Source organism: Canis lupus, chromosome 16 (assembly GCF_003254725.2).
Source record: "Canis lupus dingo isolate Sandy chromosome 16, ASM325472v2, whole genome shotgun sequence".
NCBI classification, from domain to species: Eukaryota; Metazoa; Chordata; class Mammalia; order Carnivora; family Canidae; genus Canis; species Canis lupus.
The window spans coordinates 17,032,813-17,050,350 of record NC_064258.1 but is presented as its reverse complement, the minus strand read 5'-3'; the positions used below and the strand labels follow the sequence as shown (position 1 = coordinate 17,050,350).

Sequence of the window (17,538 nt, the reverse complement as noted above, 5' to 3'; positions counted from 1 at the left end):
AAGAACTGAGTGGGAGGGATCAGAATTGGAGTTACTGGTATAAATTCATTATTTATAAATTATGTACATGTGAGTATATATGTTAATTCTTACCCCTTGAGCCCCAAATTTTGTATCCTGCTACTTTGTTAAATTCTTTTATTGAATTTATGATTGATTCTCTAGGATTTTCCAAATATACTCCCTTGTCATCTACAGATAATTTTGTTCTTTTACTATTGCACTGCCTCTTTTCATTTGTTTCAATGTTTACATTGGCTTTAGAACCATGTTAACTATATATATAACCAATAGTGGAAATAGGTGGCATCCTTGCTTTGTTCCTGACTTTAGTGGGATTGCCTCTATTTAACTAGGTCCCCCCAGTTAAGTAAAATCCTGGCAATGTGTATGTATCACATTTAGAAAATACCCATCCATTTTTATTATCTGAAGAGGTAGATTTTTTAGGTACAGGTTTTGACTTTTTTTCCAAAAGCTTTTCCAGCATCTATTGAATTTAGTAATTTGCCTTTTATTTTCAGACATAATAATATGCCAATTTTTAAAAATAGATTTTCTTTCCTTTTTTGTTTTTAGAGAGAGAAAGCACAACTTGTGGGGGGCCTGGGAGTGGTAGAGGGAGAAGGAGAAAGAACCTCAGGCAAACTCTGCACTGAGGGCGGAGCCTGATGCCCAACACAGGGCTCAATCTCACCACCCTGAGATCACAGCCTGAGCTAAAATCAAGAGTTGAACACTTAACCAACTGAGCTACTCAGGCGCCAGACATTTCCTAATATTTAACCATTCTTGCATATCTTGTATAAACTGCTAATACTTTGTTCAGGACTTTGCCTTGATATTTATGTGCCCATTTGTTTTAAATCTGTAAGACTTGAGCAATTCATGGTAGGGTTTCTATTTATTTAATAATCAAATCTTTCAAAAAACATAGAATTCCCCTTTTTCCAGTGTTTAGGTTAGAATTTGGGGTGGATAACGAGAGCTCACAATTTATCAGCTGTGTGCCCAGAATTTAGGTTGGTTGGCCAAGGGTGCAGCAGAGGGTGATGGTGGGCTTCTGGCAGGCCTTGCACTCCACAGACAGACAGTTCTCCTTTGGTAAGGATAGTGCCGTTCTCTGTTCTGAAAATATGAGAAGATGTAATTGGATTTTGGCATGGATTTTACTATAATAGTTTCACACTCTATAAGACATTTGGAGTGGGTCATGATCATTCTTTAGTGTGAATTCTTATTTTTACTTCCTAAGCTACCTACAAACAAATGAAGTAGCTTAGAAGCACCAATTTGTTTACACAATGCAGAGTCAAATACTTATTCCACACAAGCTACTTCCTGATTCTGGAATATGTTTCTTTTTTGAAGTTTGGGTTGCTATGTTCTTGGTTTTCTTCCTTCCCTCTTTATGTTTTCTTGGATGTCTCTGGGCCCTATTTACATTTTCCTGGAGCTTTTTGTGCAAATTGAATGATGTCTCATCAGATATTTAAAACACACTGCTTTTTCAGAAACATATACCCTAAATTAGTGTCATGAAAATTAAAGCTTAATGTATAATGTGCAAATGTTTCATTGATTTCAGAAAGGTTCACACCAGAACTGCAATACAAATGCATAACAAACTGTTTTTGTTTTCATTTTTTCTGGTGTTTAGAATTGCAGAATATGTGTAGAGTGTGGCACACGATCTAGTTCTCAGTGGCACCACAATTGCTTGGTATGTGACAGTTGTTACCAACAACAGGATAACTTATGTCCTTTCTGTGGGAAGTGCTACCATCCAGAATTGCAGAAAGACATGCTTCATTGTAATATGTGCAAAAGGTAAGAAGATCTAGTTCTTCCATTGAGTGATCAGTTCTCCTATCATGTGATCATTTGTGCTACCATCTATCTTTGAGTTCCAAGCTTTTATCACTCTAATGATCCTTTGTGTACTGAGTAGTGTTAAAGATGAAATTAAATTACATATTTAACGAGTCTGAAAGGCATAAGGAATTGAATGGGTAAAAGACCAGAGACAAGCATTAGGAGGGGAATGTAAAGAGGAAATGACTTAAAAATATGGAAATAAAAAGATGTGAGCACCTTTAATGACCTCTGAAAATGCCAGAGGTCTTTTCTAGAGCCATCACTAGTTGCCAGTCTCTGTAACCTCTCTTCTGTCATCCTTTTAACCCTTTCTGTATCCACCTTTTTTAGCAATTGCCTCTTTTTTCCCTAGATAGTAACTTGTCTTTGAATTAGAAAATTTTATTTAAATACATTTATCACTGCAGGTGGGTTCACTTAGAATGTGACAAACCAACAGATCATGAGCTGGATTCTCAGTTCAAAGAAGAGTATATCTGCATGTATTGTAAACACATAGCAGCTGAGATGGATCCATTACAGGCAGGTGATGAAGTGGTGATGGCTGAAGTCACTACAGGTAAACTTGAGAATTTTTTTGTGTTTTTTTGATGTGTGCCAGCCAGTCAGCAATAAATTATTTTAGTAATAATGAGGTAATCCTGTGTATCAGATCCCATTTTATTCTTAATTTCTCAACCTTTAAGTATACATGTGATTCAGGTCATCTCTGAATCTGATGACTGACATCTGATATAGCTCTTTTCCAACTCTTCTAATAATATGAATTCCAGGACTGAAGTGCCTTACTCCAGTTGTGTTCTTTCAGCTGGCAATGAAAGTTGTCAGTGTTTGGCTGTAATTTGTGCTTTAAAACCTGGGTTATTTCACTCCAAACAAGTTTTAGTTTTATGATGATCTTCTTAAATGTTAACTCATATCTTTTGAGCCCAAAATTTTGTTTAGGTAATTTTAATAATATTCTGTTGGTTGTGAACATAATCACAAGTTTTTTGGTGGTCAAGAAAACAGACCTGCCTACAGATCAGTTTTCATTTTAATCAATGTGAATGGCAACTTTTATAAAGTCCTATGTTATCATCTGCAAGAGGTTTAAGTAAATACGTCTTAATTACTAATGTTTCATTTCCAAGATGCCATCAGTATACAGTTTTAGAATGTCCTGTTAAAATAATAAAATGTCAGTAATCCTTTAATTCATAATTTAGATGATTTTTCCATCTGCATCAAAAATGTAGATAGATATTTGGTTGAAAATTTAAAATACGAAGAAGAATTTATGCCATTCTGGGTCATAATAGCAAAGTCATAATTATTTACATAGTTAACAAACCAGAAAAACTTAACTCTAAGCTAAAGAATAAATAATATTCTGTTAAGATTATAACAATGAGATGGAGGTTGAAGGACCTGAGGACCATATGGTATTTCCAGAGCAAGCAATTAATAAAGACATCAGTGATCAGGAGTCCACACCTGGAATTGTTCCAGATGGTAAGAATGTTTTCAGTAATGGATATAGTTTATTTTCAGAAGAAAATGTGTATATACAGTGAATATATGAATATTTACTAAAAGTTTACTCTCCTAAATAAAAGTGAGCCACAAAGCATAGTCACTTTAGGAAATTGTTTAGAGAGGAGCTTTCTAGTAAAATAACATTAGAAATTACTAGGGGAAAGGGCATGTATATATATTTGTAGTTCAGCCATAATCTAGACCTAATCATAAATATTTACTTTGGGGGCCAAGTGATTTTCATTAAAAAGCAGTTTGTTATTTTCTCTTTCTTTAGTTATAATTATTGACTAGAGCTGATACTGATAGTGAGATGTTTCATGCGGAGATAATGAAAAATTTATTGTTTTAGATCGTCTCAGTGGTTCTATTGAGGGTATTTCAGTTATTTCAGTGATATTTCAATTAAGCTTTTTGGAATGTTGATAATAACTGTTACTATACTTGGGGATCTGGAATTAATGAGACAAGGTTGGGGAAAAACTAGTTATTAAACTTAATCGTGGGATCATCTGACAGTCTGGGATTTTATGTGAAATTTTATATAGATTGAGAGTATACATAAAAAGCCTCAGATTTTCTGAGATTCAGTTTTGTATTTAATAACTTTCATTAAAAGGTATTATTGAATAAGATGTAAAGAAAGATAAGACAAAGCTATCTATAATAATAAATCTTGTCAGAGTACATAATCAGATTCCTAATTTAATCTTCATACCCTACTTACAAATAAATAGTAACAGTGTATTTTGTGCTTATGTTGAATATTGGTATTTGGCAGTAGGATAAAAGTCTTACTCAACTTACTATTGAGAGAGCAGTGTTAGAGAAATTTTGACTCCTTGCTGGAGATTCCATAAATGTGTCATTCACAGCAGTTCACATCCCCACAGAAGAGCAGCAGCAGAATAATCCACCAGAAAGTCTTGATACACATGGTCTTCTCATTTCTGGTAAGCATACTATCTAATTTGATTGAGTTACAGCATAATGCTTTTATGACTGTTATGCAAATTTGAGTCATGATCTATTAAGTTAATTTTTCAATCCTTTTCTTAAAAAGACTTGGCATTGGATTTCTAAAGGATGTTAAATTCTCTGTAGAGTTGCTAAATCAGATATTCACTATTAAACAATTTAAAATCAGGGCACCTGGGTGGCTCAGTTGGTAAATCAGCTGCCTTCTGCTCAGGTCATGTTTTTATGGTCCTGGGATCAAGGCTCCCTGCTCAGTGGGGAGTCTGCTTCTCCCTCTCCCTATGCCTCCCTACCCCCACTCGTGTGTGTGCACACGCTCCCCCCCAAATAAAGAAATAAAATCTTTAAAAAATAAAGTTAAAGTCTTTATAGAAGACTGGTAGTGGAGCATATTAGAACTGCTTGGGATGTAGAGCATGTTTACATTTTTTTTTTTTTTTTTAAGATATTATTTGTTTATGAGAGAGACCTACAGAGGCAGAGAAGCAGGCTCCATGCAGGGAGCCTTATGTGGGACTCGATCCCGGGTCTCTAGGATCATGCCCTGGGCCGAAGGCAGGCAGATGCTCAACTACTGAGCCACCCAGGTGCCCTATCATTCTTTTTTAATGTTAGTATTTTTGAAGCATTTTTTGGTGTAAAAATACTTGGTATGATCAGATCTGTTATTTGATGTTTTTCCCCTTTATCCTTAACTGTAGTCTTTCAGGGAGTAGAAATGAAAAGTGGGATTTCATTTTGCTATCAGAACATAAAGTGCAGTCACCACAGTAAATAGTAAATGAGAAAATTAATATCTCTATTTTTTTTTAAATTTTTTTTATTTATTTATGATAGTCACAGAGAGAGGGAGAGAAAGAGAGACAGGCAGAGGGAGAAGCAGGCTCCATGCACCGGGAGCCCGATGTGAGATTCGATCCCAGATCTCCAGGATCGCGCCCTGGGCCAAAGGCAGGCGCCAAACCGCTGCGCCACCCAGGGATCCCAAAAAATTAATATCTCTATTAATGTAACTTAGAAATTGCCTTGATAGTATTTGAAATAAGTGCATTTTATCCAGTGATCTTACCTGATAGAGCCATGTAGGTCTTATGTAAATTGGATCTTTGACTTTGTTTTTAGGCATGTTTGGGTTAAAGGCTTAACACAGTGGCACCCTGACTTAAAATTTACCAGTTAGTGACTTTAGATATTTCTGATATCTAATTATGTTTATTGACTTGGTAAGATTTGCCTATTTAATTATCGATGATGAGGAAATACAAAGATTATATCCAAAAAAATGTGTTATGTTAGCAGGTACAGCTAATAAGTAAAGTATCTTCTACCTGTGATAGCTACTCATCTGATTCTGCAGAAGGATTACATCTGAGCGCCTGCTATTAAAAAAACTCTTCATATTCTAGACTAGTCTTTACTTTTTTTTTTTTTTTTAAGATTTTATTTATGGCAGACCGTCAGAGAGAGAGGCAGGGACAGAGAGACAGAGACACAGGCAAAGGGAGAAGCAGGCTCCATGCAGGGAGCCTGACGTGGGACTCGATCCTGGCTCCCCAGGATCAGGCCCTGAACTGAAAGCGGCGCTAAACCCTGAGCCACCCGGGCTGCCCTAGTCTTTACTTTTTAACTTGGAAACCTTGTACAAGATCACTGAGCCTCATTTTTCTAGCTGTTGAAAGAGTATAACTTGACCTACAAAATTGTAAATCTTTTTGTAAATGTTCGATTGTAATCATATAAGTTAAATAGAATTATATTAGAAATTCTGTTTTAATATTTTACCAGAAACTACCTTAAACTCTAGGGATACTATTAATTAAGGTGATGTTTTTGTAGCTTTTCTGGCCTGATGTAATTCATAAGTCCTGGTGTATTTTGGCCTTTATTATCTTAATAATTGTTTTCCTTGATAAATACCTTCTGATTTTAGTCAGGGTATAACCATAAGTTTCCATAAGTGTGGAAATCCCTTTTCTCCCTTCTATCCCCTTTCCTGCCCAAGCCTATTATTTTTAAGCCAGAAAAATTTAAATTTATAAATACATTAATATAACAAATATTCCAAATTTTGTAGAATCATCGCAAGATAAAATGAACCCTGAAGTGGAAAATCAGATTTCTCATGAAGTTGATAGTGAAAAAATGGAAATGTCTTCTAAAGTGATGCATATTTTTGACGATCAAAATGAAAACAAAATGGAAGTGACAGAAAACATTGAAGTCCGTACACACCAGATCATTGTGCCGCACGAGGATCTGCAGTTAGAGGAATCCAAAATGCTGGCATCCATAGAAGAATCTCGGCCTCCAAAATCAGCCACTGAATCTGCCATTGTTCCACCGGACACTGTGGTGTCCCCGTGTGAGCAAAGTACTTCTTTATGTTCTAAGGAACAGTTGGTTATAGAAAGGGTACAAGAAGAAATGGAACAGAAAACAGGTTCTGAATCTTCCACTGCATTTACGGACTTTGGAATGGCTCCTGCAGTTGAGAATTGTGTGAAAGATGGTTTATGCCGAGAAGACAAACCTGTAAAACTACCATCTGAGACAGAGTTGTCATTTGTGTCAGCTGCAGACATAAGCAAGGCAAATGTGTCTTCCTCTCTTTCTTCAGACTTGCCTTCCCAGGATATACTGCACACTTACCCTTCAACCCTCAGTGCTTCTGTTGGAAACATTATGCCAACAACATATATCTCAGTCACTCCAAAAATCGGCATGGGTAAACCAGCTATTACCAAAAGAAAATTTTCTCCTGGTAGACCTCGGTCCAAACAGGTAGGGTGATTTTAATGATATGGACAGAAAAATCTTTTGGAGCAATTATATAAAATAAGGTGTATATGGAACTTTGGTTTGGAGGCTAATTTTTCCTATTTTCAGGTAGAACTAGATGTAATATTGACCAAAATGTTTTGGCCTATATATATAAACTGTAATGAAGACTAATTTTTTAAACTCAAGGTAGTTTTACTCAGAATTTCAACTTAGTTGGGACATGCAAATGCAACCTATTTGATTATAGTTTCTAATACAAAACACTTAAAATTTTAAGTTCTATGCCACAGTAACAATAGAGCCTTAAAAAAACAGTTAAGTTTTAGGTATATTGTAACTAACATTTATTTTTCCCCTCTAAGATAGTTGTTTCTTGATATTATTCTTTGTCTCTATTTTTAACTGCTCAAGCCTCAAATTTTACTAAAGGAGTTTTTCATGGTGGTGATTTCTCATTTTAACTTTTTTATTAATTGCTACCTTTTTTGTGCGGCCCCCGTCCCCCACCTTAGGACTTACTTCATTGTTTTCATGAAGAAGTCTTAGAATTGTATTGTTGATCTTTAGGAAGTGAGGAGAGTTCTTCCCATGACTTTAGTGTGGCTTTTATCCTTTAAGGATAAGTTCCAGTTCTTTTATAGTGGAATTTAAGTGAAAATAACTCAAGGCAAAATGAAGACACCGTAGCTAAGATTGATTTATTCTACAAAATTTCTGCTTTCTGAAGATGGCAAGATATCAAACAATGTGGTATTTAGTCACAATGGTGATTTGAAGGGCAGCCCTGGTGGCTCAGCGATTTAGCGCCGCCTTCAGCCCAGGGCCTGATCCTGGAGACGTGGGAGTCCCAAGTCAGGCTTCCTGCATGGAGCCTGCTTCTCCCTTTGTCTGTGTCTCTGCCCCATCCTCCTACCCTCCCACCCCCGCCCCCTCTGTCTCTGTCTCTCATGAATAAGTAAAACCTTAAAAAAACAATGGTGATTTGAAGTTTCAAATTAAAATCTCATGATTTAAAATGCTTCCAGTGATTAAAGTTTGCCTTTATAGGAGTAGTATCATCTCGATCTGGATCATCCAATTTTGGAATCCTAAAATAAGTGGGAAAATAGAATTTTATTCTAATGTGAGAATTAGTCTCCTCTAAATTCTAGGTATATTTTATTCTCTAAAGACAGCAAGTTACATACCAGAGGCAAAATTGCCTCATGGGATGGAACTATTTCTGGCAAAGACATTCACAGTAAACTAAGACACTCCTCCATATATGCCTTTCTCTAAGTATTTTCCATGATATTTATTTTATGTTCTACCAAGAGATGGTTTTGTTCTCAAACCAGTTTCCTCTTCCTTACTCTTGTTTTCTTTTCTTGATAATTGTTCAATAACAATTATGTGGTTTTGGCTCTGAAAAAATCTAGCAATGGAGATTTCAATCTCAAATTTAATTTTGGTTCAGATATTTACATTCTTTAAAGATACTGCATCATAAATATTCCTGTCAAATTTTACTGTATTTCTCCTTATTTAGAGACTTCTATTCCAACTGGGAAGCCATTAGGATTATTTTCTGTTGACTTACATTCATTCTAAGGTCTATGTGCCTGTGAGTCTGTGTGTTAGTATATGTGTGTGAGAGTCTTCCAGGTTTATCCTATTTTATATGGCCCATGCCCTAATATTTGTTGTTGCTTCTGCTGTATTCTCTTTTAGTTCCCAATTCTGGTAGTATTCTACTTTCTGTTGATTTGCCATTGTCTCATTACTGCTTAATAATTTGCTGTTGATCTCATAAACTGTTCATAGGCATGTTTAACCTATTAGGTTGGCATTAGTTGTGTAGCAGACAACCTTCACTTGGTAATGCATAGCTTGCTGACGTACTGCTGTTTTTGTGGAGAGTATGAATTGGATAGAACAAGACAGCTCTTTTATTTTTTATCATTGCTAAGGTACTGAGGTCATAACTTCCAGGGAATATTCCAGTGTATATTTTTATAGTGGAAACCCTGAAGTCTCTTACTCTATGAATTTCTTTGATGTCAAGCATTCCTGTGTTATATTTTTGGTTTTATTTATTTATTTAATATATTCTTGGTAGGGGGACTGGGTATAAAAATGAGATGGATGTTCATGGCAGTGACTGTGATATAAGCAAGATTCTTTGGTGTTCAACTGTGTTTGTATTATTAACATCAGTAGTGTTTCCATATTTTGTTGAAGGTCATTAGTTTTCTGGTCTTTACCAGTATAGTGAAGTCTATCCTAACCATTTCATTGCTTAAATTCTGTTTCATAGTGGTCAAATCTTTATATTTATTTACAGTTTTCTAATATGTGAGCTTTTCTAAGAATTCACTTAGAAATTAAATGAATAATTAGAAACAAAACCTGAAAGCTTTAAAATTTGATGTGATAGCTAGTGATTGGATTATGGAATGTTTTCTGGAGAAAGGAGTTAGCCAGTAGAAGGGTAAGCCAGTGCCATCTAACAGAAATATAATGCAAACCTCATAGATCTAATTTTAAAATTTCTAGTAGTATTAAAAATAAGCAGGTGAAATAAATTTTAATGTTTAACTTCATATATTAAAAGTATGTTAGCATTTGATCTGTATAAAAATTATTAATGAGATGTTACGTTCAGTTTTCATGTTAAGTGTTCAAGATCTGGTTTCTTATCATATATATTAGAAATACTTAGTAGCCTCATAATTAGTGACTACCTTATTGGAAATGCAAGGGCAAGCATTTTAAAAACAGGAAAATTTTAGTTCTAGGAGAACTAAATTTAAAGAGAAATACCAACTGAATTTAAGAGTGATAAATGAAGAGTAATGCTATACTTTCACCACTTTTAAGTATTGAAGTAGAAATAGTCTACATCCTCCAATTGCTCATAGGTCATGTTTTAAAGTGAATGATAAAAACCATTTGTTGTAGCAACAATTCACTGTGTATTTTCAGTGTCCGTTAGATTTTCAGTATACAAAAAATATACAGTATACTGTATACAGTATACAAAAATATGTAATAAATGAATATGAACATATATGTGTACATATATAAAAATGTGTGTAGTGATACTGGAGTATGGATGGGTATATAGATCACTATTCTGATTCTGAAACATCAGGACACAGAACATGGAATCTATACAGGATTATTTTCCCTTTAGAAGAACTTAATCATTGAAGTTTAGTGTTTTATATTGTGCCTTTTATTTGGAAGATTTTTAGGTGCTATTTATATTATATTCTTCATGAAATGTTTCAAGCATATCTCTGATATATGCTTCAAGACCTTACTCTAGGAACAGTAATGTAAGTTTTTCTGATGGTTATGCATAGAAAAAGTCTTTTGTTTTTTCTTCCTCATTTCAGACACAAGATTTCACAAAGATAAGAGGAAGAATATAGGTGTGATAGATAGTAGGAAAAGGAAATTGGTGGAGCAGTAACAGGTTGCCAGCCAGCTGGACATGGTTTCATATAAATTATCCCACTCAACCAGTGCTTTTCTTTTTTTCACCCCTTTATTGAAGTTATGCATTTATATATATTTTAGTGTTTCATTTTTCAGTATGTTTATGAGTATATCCACTTTGGACCTTAGGTTTAGAAAAGTTGTTATTGGCCAACTGCATGTTATAATCGCCTGGGGAGCTTTAAAAACATATTGGTGCAATGACTCCACCTTGCACCAATTAAAACAGCCTCTGACACTCTTCTTTCACTGTACCCTTGGTAGTAAGTAGAGTCCTGAATTAGAGAAATATGCTACTGTTGTTACTTTTATGCATGAGACTTTCTACAAGAAATGCTTCTAAAAAGCAGTGGAAAATAGGATGGAAAATTTTTTTATCTTAGCATATCAAATAACATAGTGTGTTTTTAATTTTCTATTTATTTCTCTCATTCCACAGCTCTACTTATCCATTTTAATTTGGAAATTCTGAGATAGTAATCTCAGTCTGTCTTCTGTTATTTATCCTATTTGTATCACCTTGTTTTATGGAAAAGTATTTCATATAATCACATGACTATGGTCTGCTCTAGACACGTATGTGCTAAGTGCTCTCATGATAGTATTGAAATAAGTGTATTAAACCCATGAGATATGTTTCATTGAAATATTAAATATTTCAACGAAATTTCATAAAAGTAAACATAAATACTCAACTGTATTTTGGAAACTTCCAAATTCTAAGAATTTTTTCATTTTTTATTTTACCCCTCTATAATTTTTTGTTGCTAACATCATATATATAGAAAACTTAGAAATTTCCATTAATTTCTAAGACTGATATTTATTGAGGGGTTCTCAGAGAAAGTGAAGTTTCTTCAATATAATAGGTTTCCAGGGATGGTACTTCATTAAATCATAGCCATCTTTCCCATTATATTGTGAAGTGGACTTTTTATTATTTTGTTAATTTAACTAATTTTATTATGAACCATAGAATTTTATAACATAGTTGTCTACTGCAATAGCATTTTGAATGAAGTGTTTTAACAAATCAGGTTCATAATCTATTCTTGGGAGAGGAAAACAAACCTCCAGGATGGCAAACTGTAGAGGATTGTAGTTTTGTCAACAATTAATTACAAGTAAGCATTTTCTTTCTCTTTTAAAATAGTAGACACCATTTCTGGTTTGTAAACACAAATCATTTAGTAAGAACCACTGTTGATTTTTTGAGTTTTGTTTTGAAGGCTATAAATCATACTGTCCAAATGAGAGATTCAGTTCTTGTTAAATTATTTCATATCCAGCTTTTAATTAAAATCAGTTTGAATTTTGAAGCATTGCTCGATATAATTTAGACACAGTGGCATTCACTAAAAGGAAAGAAATTATCCCGTGTAGTTTTTTTATTTTTATTTCTTTATTTTTTATTTTTCCCGTGTAGTTTTAATTGTCCATTCTTGGATACCTCTAACGTAAAACCTACATTTCTGATACTTTGTCTTAGAATCTATTAAAGGTGTAATTAGTAACAGCTATGTATTCTGTATTCTTCATGGAGAATAAAAGGTGCACTGTAGATACCCAGAGTGATTTTCCACTTACATTCTAGTCTAAATACTATGCTGCCTTTTAAAAAAGTGACTTTTAAGAGATATTTTGTATTGTTTACATCAGTTTTTACTGTAATTTGATACCAGGAAAGATTGGTTAATATGAATTCAGCACGGGCAATTCCGTCGTGCAATTACTTGGATTCAGGTCCTTCTTTTCCATTATTGTTTGTGTGACACAGGTAAGCATGTTTGTTACCTTGCCAGCTGTCTTGTTTCTTATCTATAAAACTACATCATACTGTTGATGTTGGAATTTAACAATAACACATGTATAGCACCTGACACACAGCAAGTGGCAGTGCTGCCCTGCTTGCTTTCTTGAATTGCAGAGTAATACAGATATTCTGTGAAAATGATGACTTGAGGAGATAATCCTGTATTAAATATAGCTCTGGAGAACCAATCAGATTGTCTGAAAATTATTTGTCCTGAAATATGCCCATGAAAATAACTGTAGGCCTTGAGTGAGTCAAACATTGGTCACAATACAGTATGTACTAGGTTTCTTGAGTTCAAAGCCACGAAATGGCTGCGCAGACTTTTGGAACTGAACAGTCTATGAATTACAGTATGTGATATGTGCTGCAGAAGAGGAAACCCAGGGTACTATGGAAAAGCAGAGGGGGCAAGAAGGAGAGTTCCCCTCAGGCTTGCATGCTGTTTAGGCTAAAATCCAAGAAACACTGCTCTAAGTCACTGAAAAACTGTAGTTTTAAACCTAAAAAATGTCTAGCCCTCTGGGGTGGCAAGCCACAAACACATCCCCTTTCTCTTGGTTTTCTTGTGCCTGTGGTGATATTTCCAAAGCCGGCCAAATTCTAGCACTGGCCAAATTCACATTCCTAAATTATTGAAGGCTTTAAGCTGGTAACAGCTGTTTTTGTACTTTTATAGCATCTTATCAAAGCACTATCAGGACTAAATTTCTTCCATTTGATGTTGAACTCAGTTTTGTATATGAGACTTATTTATGTGAAAAGAATTCTGTAAGTCATAAAAATGAGTCGTTTGCTGCTGTGGCTGTAAGGTGAATGTATATACCAAAAAGGAATTATAAATGCTTAAGTTTTTTGTTCTCTCGCTGGTCATCCTTTCTGCTCTCTCTCCATCATTTTCGGTCTCTCTAAATCAGACTCATTGTTTCATAGCAACCTTGGTTTCGCATAGCATGTTGGGAGAGGCTGGAACTGAGTGAGGATGACTTGGAGGTGCCAAGTCTGCCCAGGACCAAACCTCTGGCTGCTCTTGAAACTTTTCCAGTAGATTAGGGTACTCTTGGGTTCTAATTATGACATTGATCATACTTAACAGCAAGCAACAGGACTAGGCTTCTAGTAATAGAAAGTTGACCATAATACCCTTTTCTCCACTTGCCATTATTGTTTTCATTTTCCTTTCCCACAGCCGTTTTAACAGTAGTATGATTTACTAGGCTGGTAAATTTACCTGAGAAATTGGCCTTGAGAAAGAAACTTAATACCAACTTTAAACAGGTTTTGGGTTCAGTAATTCTTGTTAGAATCTAATTCAATCTCAACCAAGTGGTATATTTTTTTTAAGTTACTATAGGATTTGATAGCAAGTTTCTTCTCTGTAGCTCTCTTTACATCTTAGTCTCCTGATGGCTACATTTTGAACCCTTTTGCTTTTAATTTGTTTTGTGCGTAGTTTAAAAGTACATTGGATGGATTGGTAATTTCTTTTTTCGGTGAGAAAAGGCAAGAATGTAGGCTTTATCTGATGGGGCAATTAGTATGTTTCATAGTACAATGCTTATTGATGCATTTTTGCATCCAAAAAAAAAAAAATGCCCAGTGGGAAAAAAACCAGGCATTCAATAAGCCTTGAATAGAATGCTTAACATAGCAGTGAACAAGAATGGTCTCTTCTCAAGCTTCTAGTCCAATGGCAACAAATAAATCCAAATGTAGCAAGTATAAGTTCAACAATAGTGTAAACCATGTTTCGGTATTTGGGAGCTGACCTCTGAATTGTCTGTATAAATTCTTTTTCATCAAAGCTGAGATCTGTAGGATAATTTATAACTAAAGTTGATAATTATAGCTGTATTTTAAAGTCTAAAGAATATATTAGGTAATTTCTTCATTGTCAAAACATCTAAGTATAATCATAATTTTTCTCCAGTTCCTATAAAATTGCACACAATCTATCTTCCAATGTCTTATGATAATATACTTATTAAAATTCATAATATAATTATCCAAGCTTTTATTATATAAGTTCTTCATAGCAGTTGAATGGTTTTCTAATTATTCCTGAAGTGGCATCCAAACATTCTTGATCTATGGAGCCCTACATTTTGTTCATCAATGTTCTCCGAAGTGTAAATGTTTTTAAAATGAGACACGATTTTGGCATCAAAGCTAGCTTTTAAATTATGGTGAATAACATATTATCTGAGAGTATGACTTTTTATAGTATTTTTTTTAAGAGCTGTCTACTGACATAACATTAAGTGATCCACCAAAAGGAAGTTTATGCAGTAGCCAAATATTGTCAGAGAAAAGCCAGTGGAAGTATTGAGAGAACTGAATTGAGATATCTTTTGTCCCTATTCTGTACCAATAAATAATTAGAAACAGTAGAACACCTGACCCCAAATTTCAAATAGTGAGAAGATGCAAAACATGTTGTAAGGGAGATGATAGTTCAGCTGGAGCGCTGAAGAAAGGCATCTCTGAGGGAGAAATGTCCGAGCCCATACCTGAAGAATCAGAAGCAGCAGCCGTCCATTGGGGAGTCAGGAGGCCCCCAGCTAAAGAGAATGGCATGTTTAAAGGAAAGCAAGGTAGCTGGGTCACACCCATTTCATGAGAGAGGGCCACAGGATAAAGTGGGAGAGAGACACCGGGAAAGGATTGCAGTAAGTTAAGTGCCTTGAGAAGCTGTTGGAAGGGTTTAAAACAAGGTGGTGTCTTGCTCCATCAGATTTACATTTTTGCAAGTCCTTCTGGCTGTTGTGCAGGGAAGGGCTTAGGGAGATGCAGGGTAGGGAGAATCATGAAGAGCCTGAAGACTGTGCCGAATTTACTGATGGTTTGGATTGAAGGAGTGGCAGGGGAGAGTGATGAGGGAGAAGAACAGATCAGATGAGGGCTGGAATCCATTTCTAAAGATGGGGGAGATTGTGAGCCAGAACTGGGTAAGGGAGAGATTGTAGTAGACGTGGTAAACTGGAGAGATTTGGTGTGACAGGATGGAAGTGCTAAGAAGGAAGTTGAAAACTGTACTGACTTCCGCAGGAACATGTTGGAATTAGAAATGTAAATTTGGGAGACAACAACCTTCAAGATGGTGTTTACTGGCCTCCTTAGAGATCGTACCATTTAGAAAGAGACTACACAGAGAAGAGCGTTGTCTAGGCTCAACCCCGGGAAACACTGGGCTTTGGAGGTCAGGTGGAGGAAGAACGTGCTCGGGGGGACAGAAAGGTCAGCAGGGCAGGGCAGGGCCACATTCACGGGTTTGTTGCCGCATTGAACCCAACGGAACTGGATGTAGGTGTTGACAGTGTGAGTACAGTGAGAATAGAAAAATGACTCTGGCAGCATAGAGGTTTCCCAGAGAACCTGGATGCAGCTGTACACTGTACACTCAGGTATAGATACAGGTTGATCTGATAGTAGTAACACGGGGTAATTCACCTGTTAGTAAAATTAGCATAGCCATTACCTGAGTTTGAGGGGAGGTTAATTGAAACCAGTCTCTTCCTTGTGTGGTTTTTCTCAAAATAATGTTACTGCATTAATTATCTGATCTCCAGAGGGCTGTCAAACTCTTACTTTGGTTGATTATTTAAATTGCTGGTGGTAGTTTTGTGTGATTAATAGGCTACTATTTGTTAGTGTGATAATATTCTAGAAACCTGGTAAGTACTGTGTTTTTTAAGTTTGGGTCATTTAATTGATAAAAGTTATAGCATATGTTCTGGAATTACCTAATTCAAAATAGGCTCTTTATTGTTTGACATTTGTTTTGTGTTTTTCTTTAAAATGTTATCTTTGTGGTGTAGACATTTTTATTTATGCTGCGTAGCGTCCTCATCAGATTAGTTCAAGTTATTGCTGAATGTGGTTATTAAGAAGTAAAATGTCTTACTTTCATTTTAACTACTTTAATAAGATACTATTTCTTGTATAAATAACCAAGTATCTCAGGCATTTTAATTTGCAAATTTAGGACAATTTGCTTTAATATTTTTCATTGTACAAATTAGTCCCATGGATGTAATCTAAGGATAATAGTTCCCTAAATAAAAATAAAAACCAAAATCACAACTAGTGGTCACTAGAAGGAAGAGTAGTTAAATGCTAGGATTATAGCTGATATTGCATCTTAAGATTGAACACTAACTTTCCATAATTTAAAGTGAATATTTCTATCGATTGCTCAAATTTCCTTTGTCTCCTGGTTTGGTTATTTTTAGCAATAGGTGTACCTAACATTCTTAAAGATAGAATGATAGTTGTTAGAAGAAAACAACCCCCAAGTAGTTTCTTATATAAAGTGTTAATTCTTAGAATTTAATTGACTTTTATTTATATTTTGTTTCTATAATTGCCATTCATGAGTCAGTGTTGATGTCCTTATAAACCCTAATTCCTAATATGTTTCATTGTACTAATGTTTCAATCCGAATAAAATACGTAATGTAAATTGTAGCTGCAAACATTTAAGTATAAAATCATTGTAAGTGTAAAGCTTATTTTCCCTACCTTGAAGCAATTTGTCCTAAATTTCCATACGTCTGCATTTGTTTTGCTGTTCTGAAATTCCTCAGTTGCTGGCTTTGACCTTTTACGTTGCCGAGTTTTATACATCTATTTTCTCACCTGCCATATCCTAGGGGGCTTGGAGTACCCATAATACAGTGAGCCCACCTTCCTGGTCCCCAGACATTTCAGAAGGTCGGGAAATTTTTAAACCCAGGCAGCTTCCTGGCAGTGCCATTTGGAGCATCAAAGTGGTAAATAAAATTGCATTTACATTCATATATCATTTCTTTCTGGTTGGTTTTGTCCGAGTAGATGTGTTAAGAATTGAACCATTCTTTTCTAGATAAGTAGTGCAGATTCCAGAGCCACTTTTTTAATATAAAAATTTTAGTATGAAGAATCAACATGCTTGCACTTAAAAATCTGGATTAGGAGGAAATTAAATTGCAATTTTACATGACTGATTTTAAGAGTGAATTTTTAGTAACTTCTTTTTATGGTTTTCTTTTATGTTGTAATTAGCGTTTCTATGGAGGAAAACCCTTGTTGCATAGGCTATAAAGTAT

The 17,538-nt window shown here is 35.0% G+C and overlaps 1 protein-coding gene across 21 annotated transcripts in view; it reads left to right on the top strand.

Annotated features, from left to right (window-relative positions):
• KMT2C (lysine methyltransferase 2C) overlaps positions 1-17,538 on the top strand; it is a 284,078-nt gene that overhangs the window by 177,095 nt on the left and 89,445 nt on the right. For 17 of the 21 annotated variants that reach the window (XM_049094712.1, XM_025452148.3, XM_049094707.1 and 14 more), the window contains 6 exons: positions 1,661-1,830; positions 2,286-2,437; positions 3,259-3,372; positions 4,272-4,349; positions 6,449-7,155; positions 17,104-17,223. In XM_049094712.1, the coding sequence (XP_048950669.1) occupies positions 1,661-1,830; positions 2,286-2,437; positions 3,259-3,372; positions 4,272-4,349; positions 6,449-7,155; positions 17,104-17,223 (1,341 nt within the window). The remainder of the gene's footprint in view (positions 1-1,660; positions 1,831-2,285; positions 2,438-3,258; positions 3,373-4,271; positions 4,350-6,448; positions 7,156-17,103; positions 17,224-17,538) is intronic. The other 4 variants (XM_025452196.3, XM_025452158.3, XM_035699675.2 and 1 more) reach the window with 4 other exon arrangements.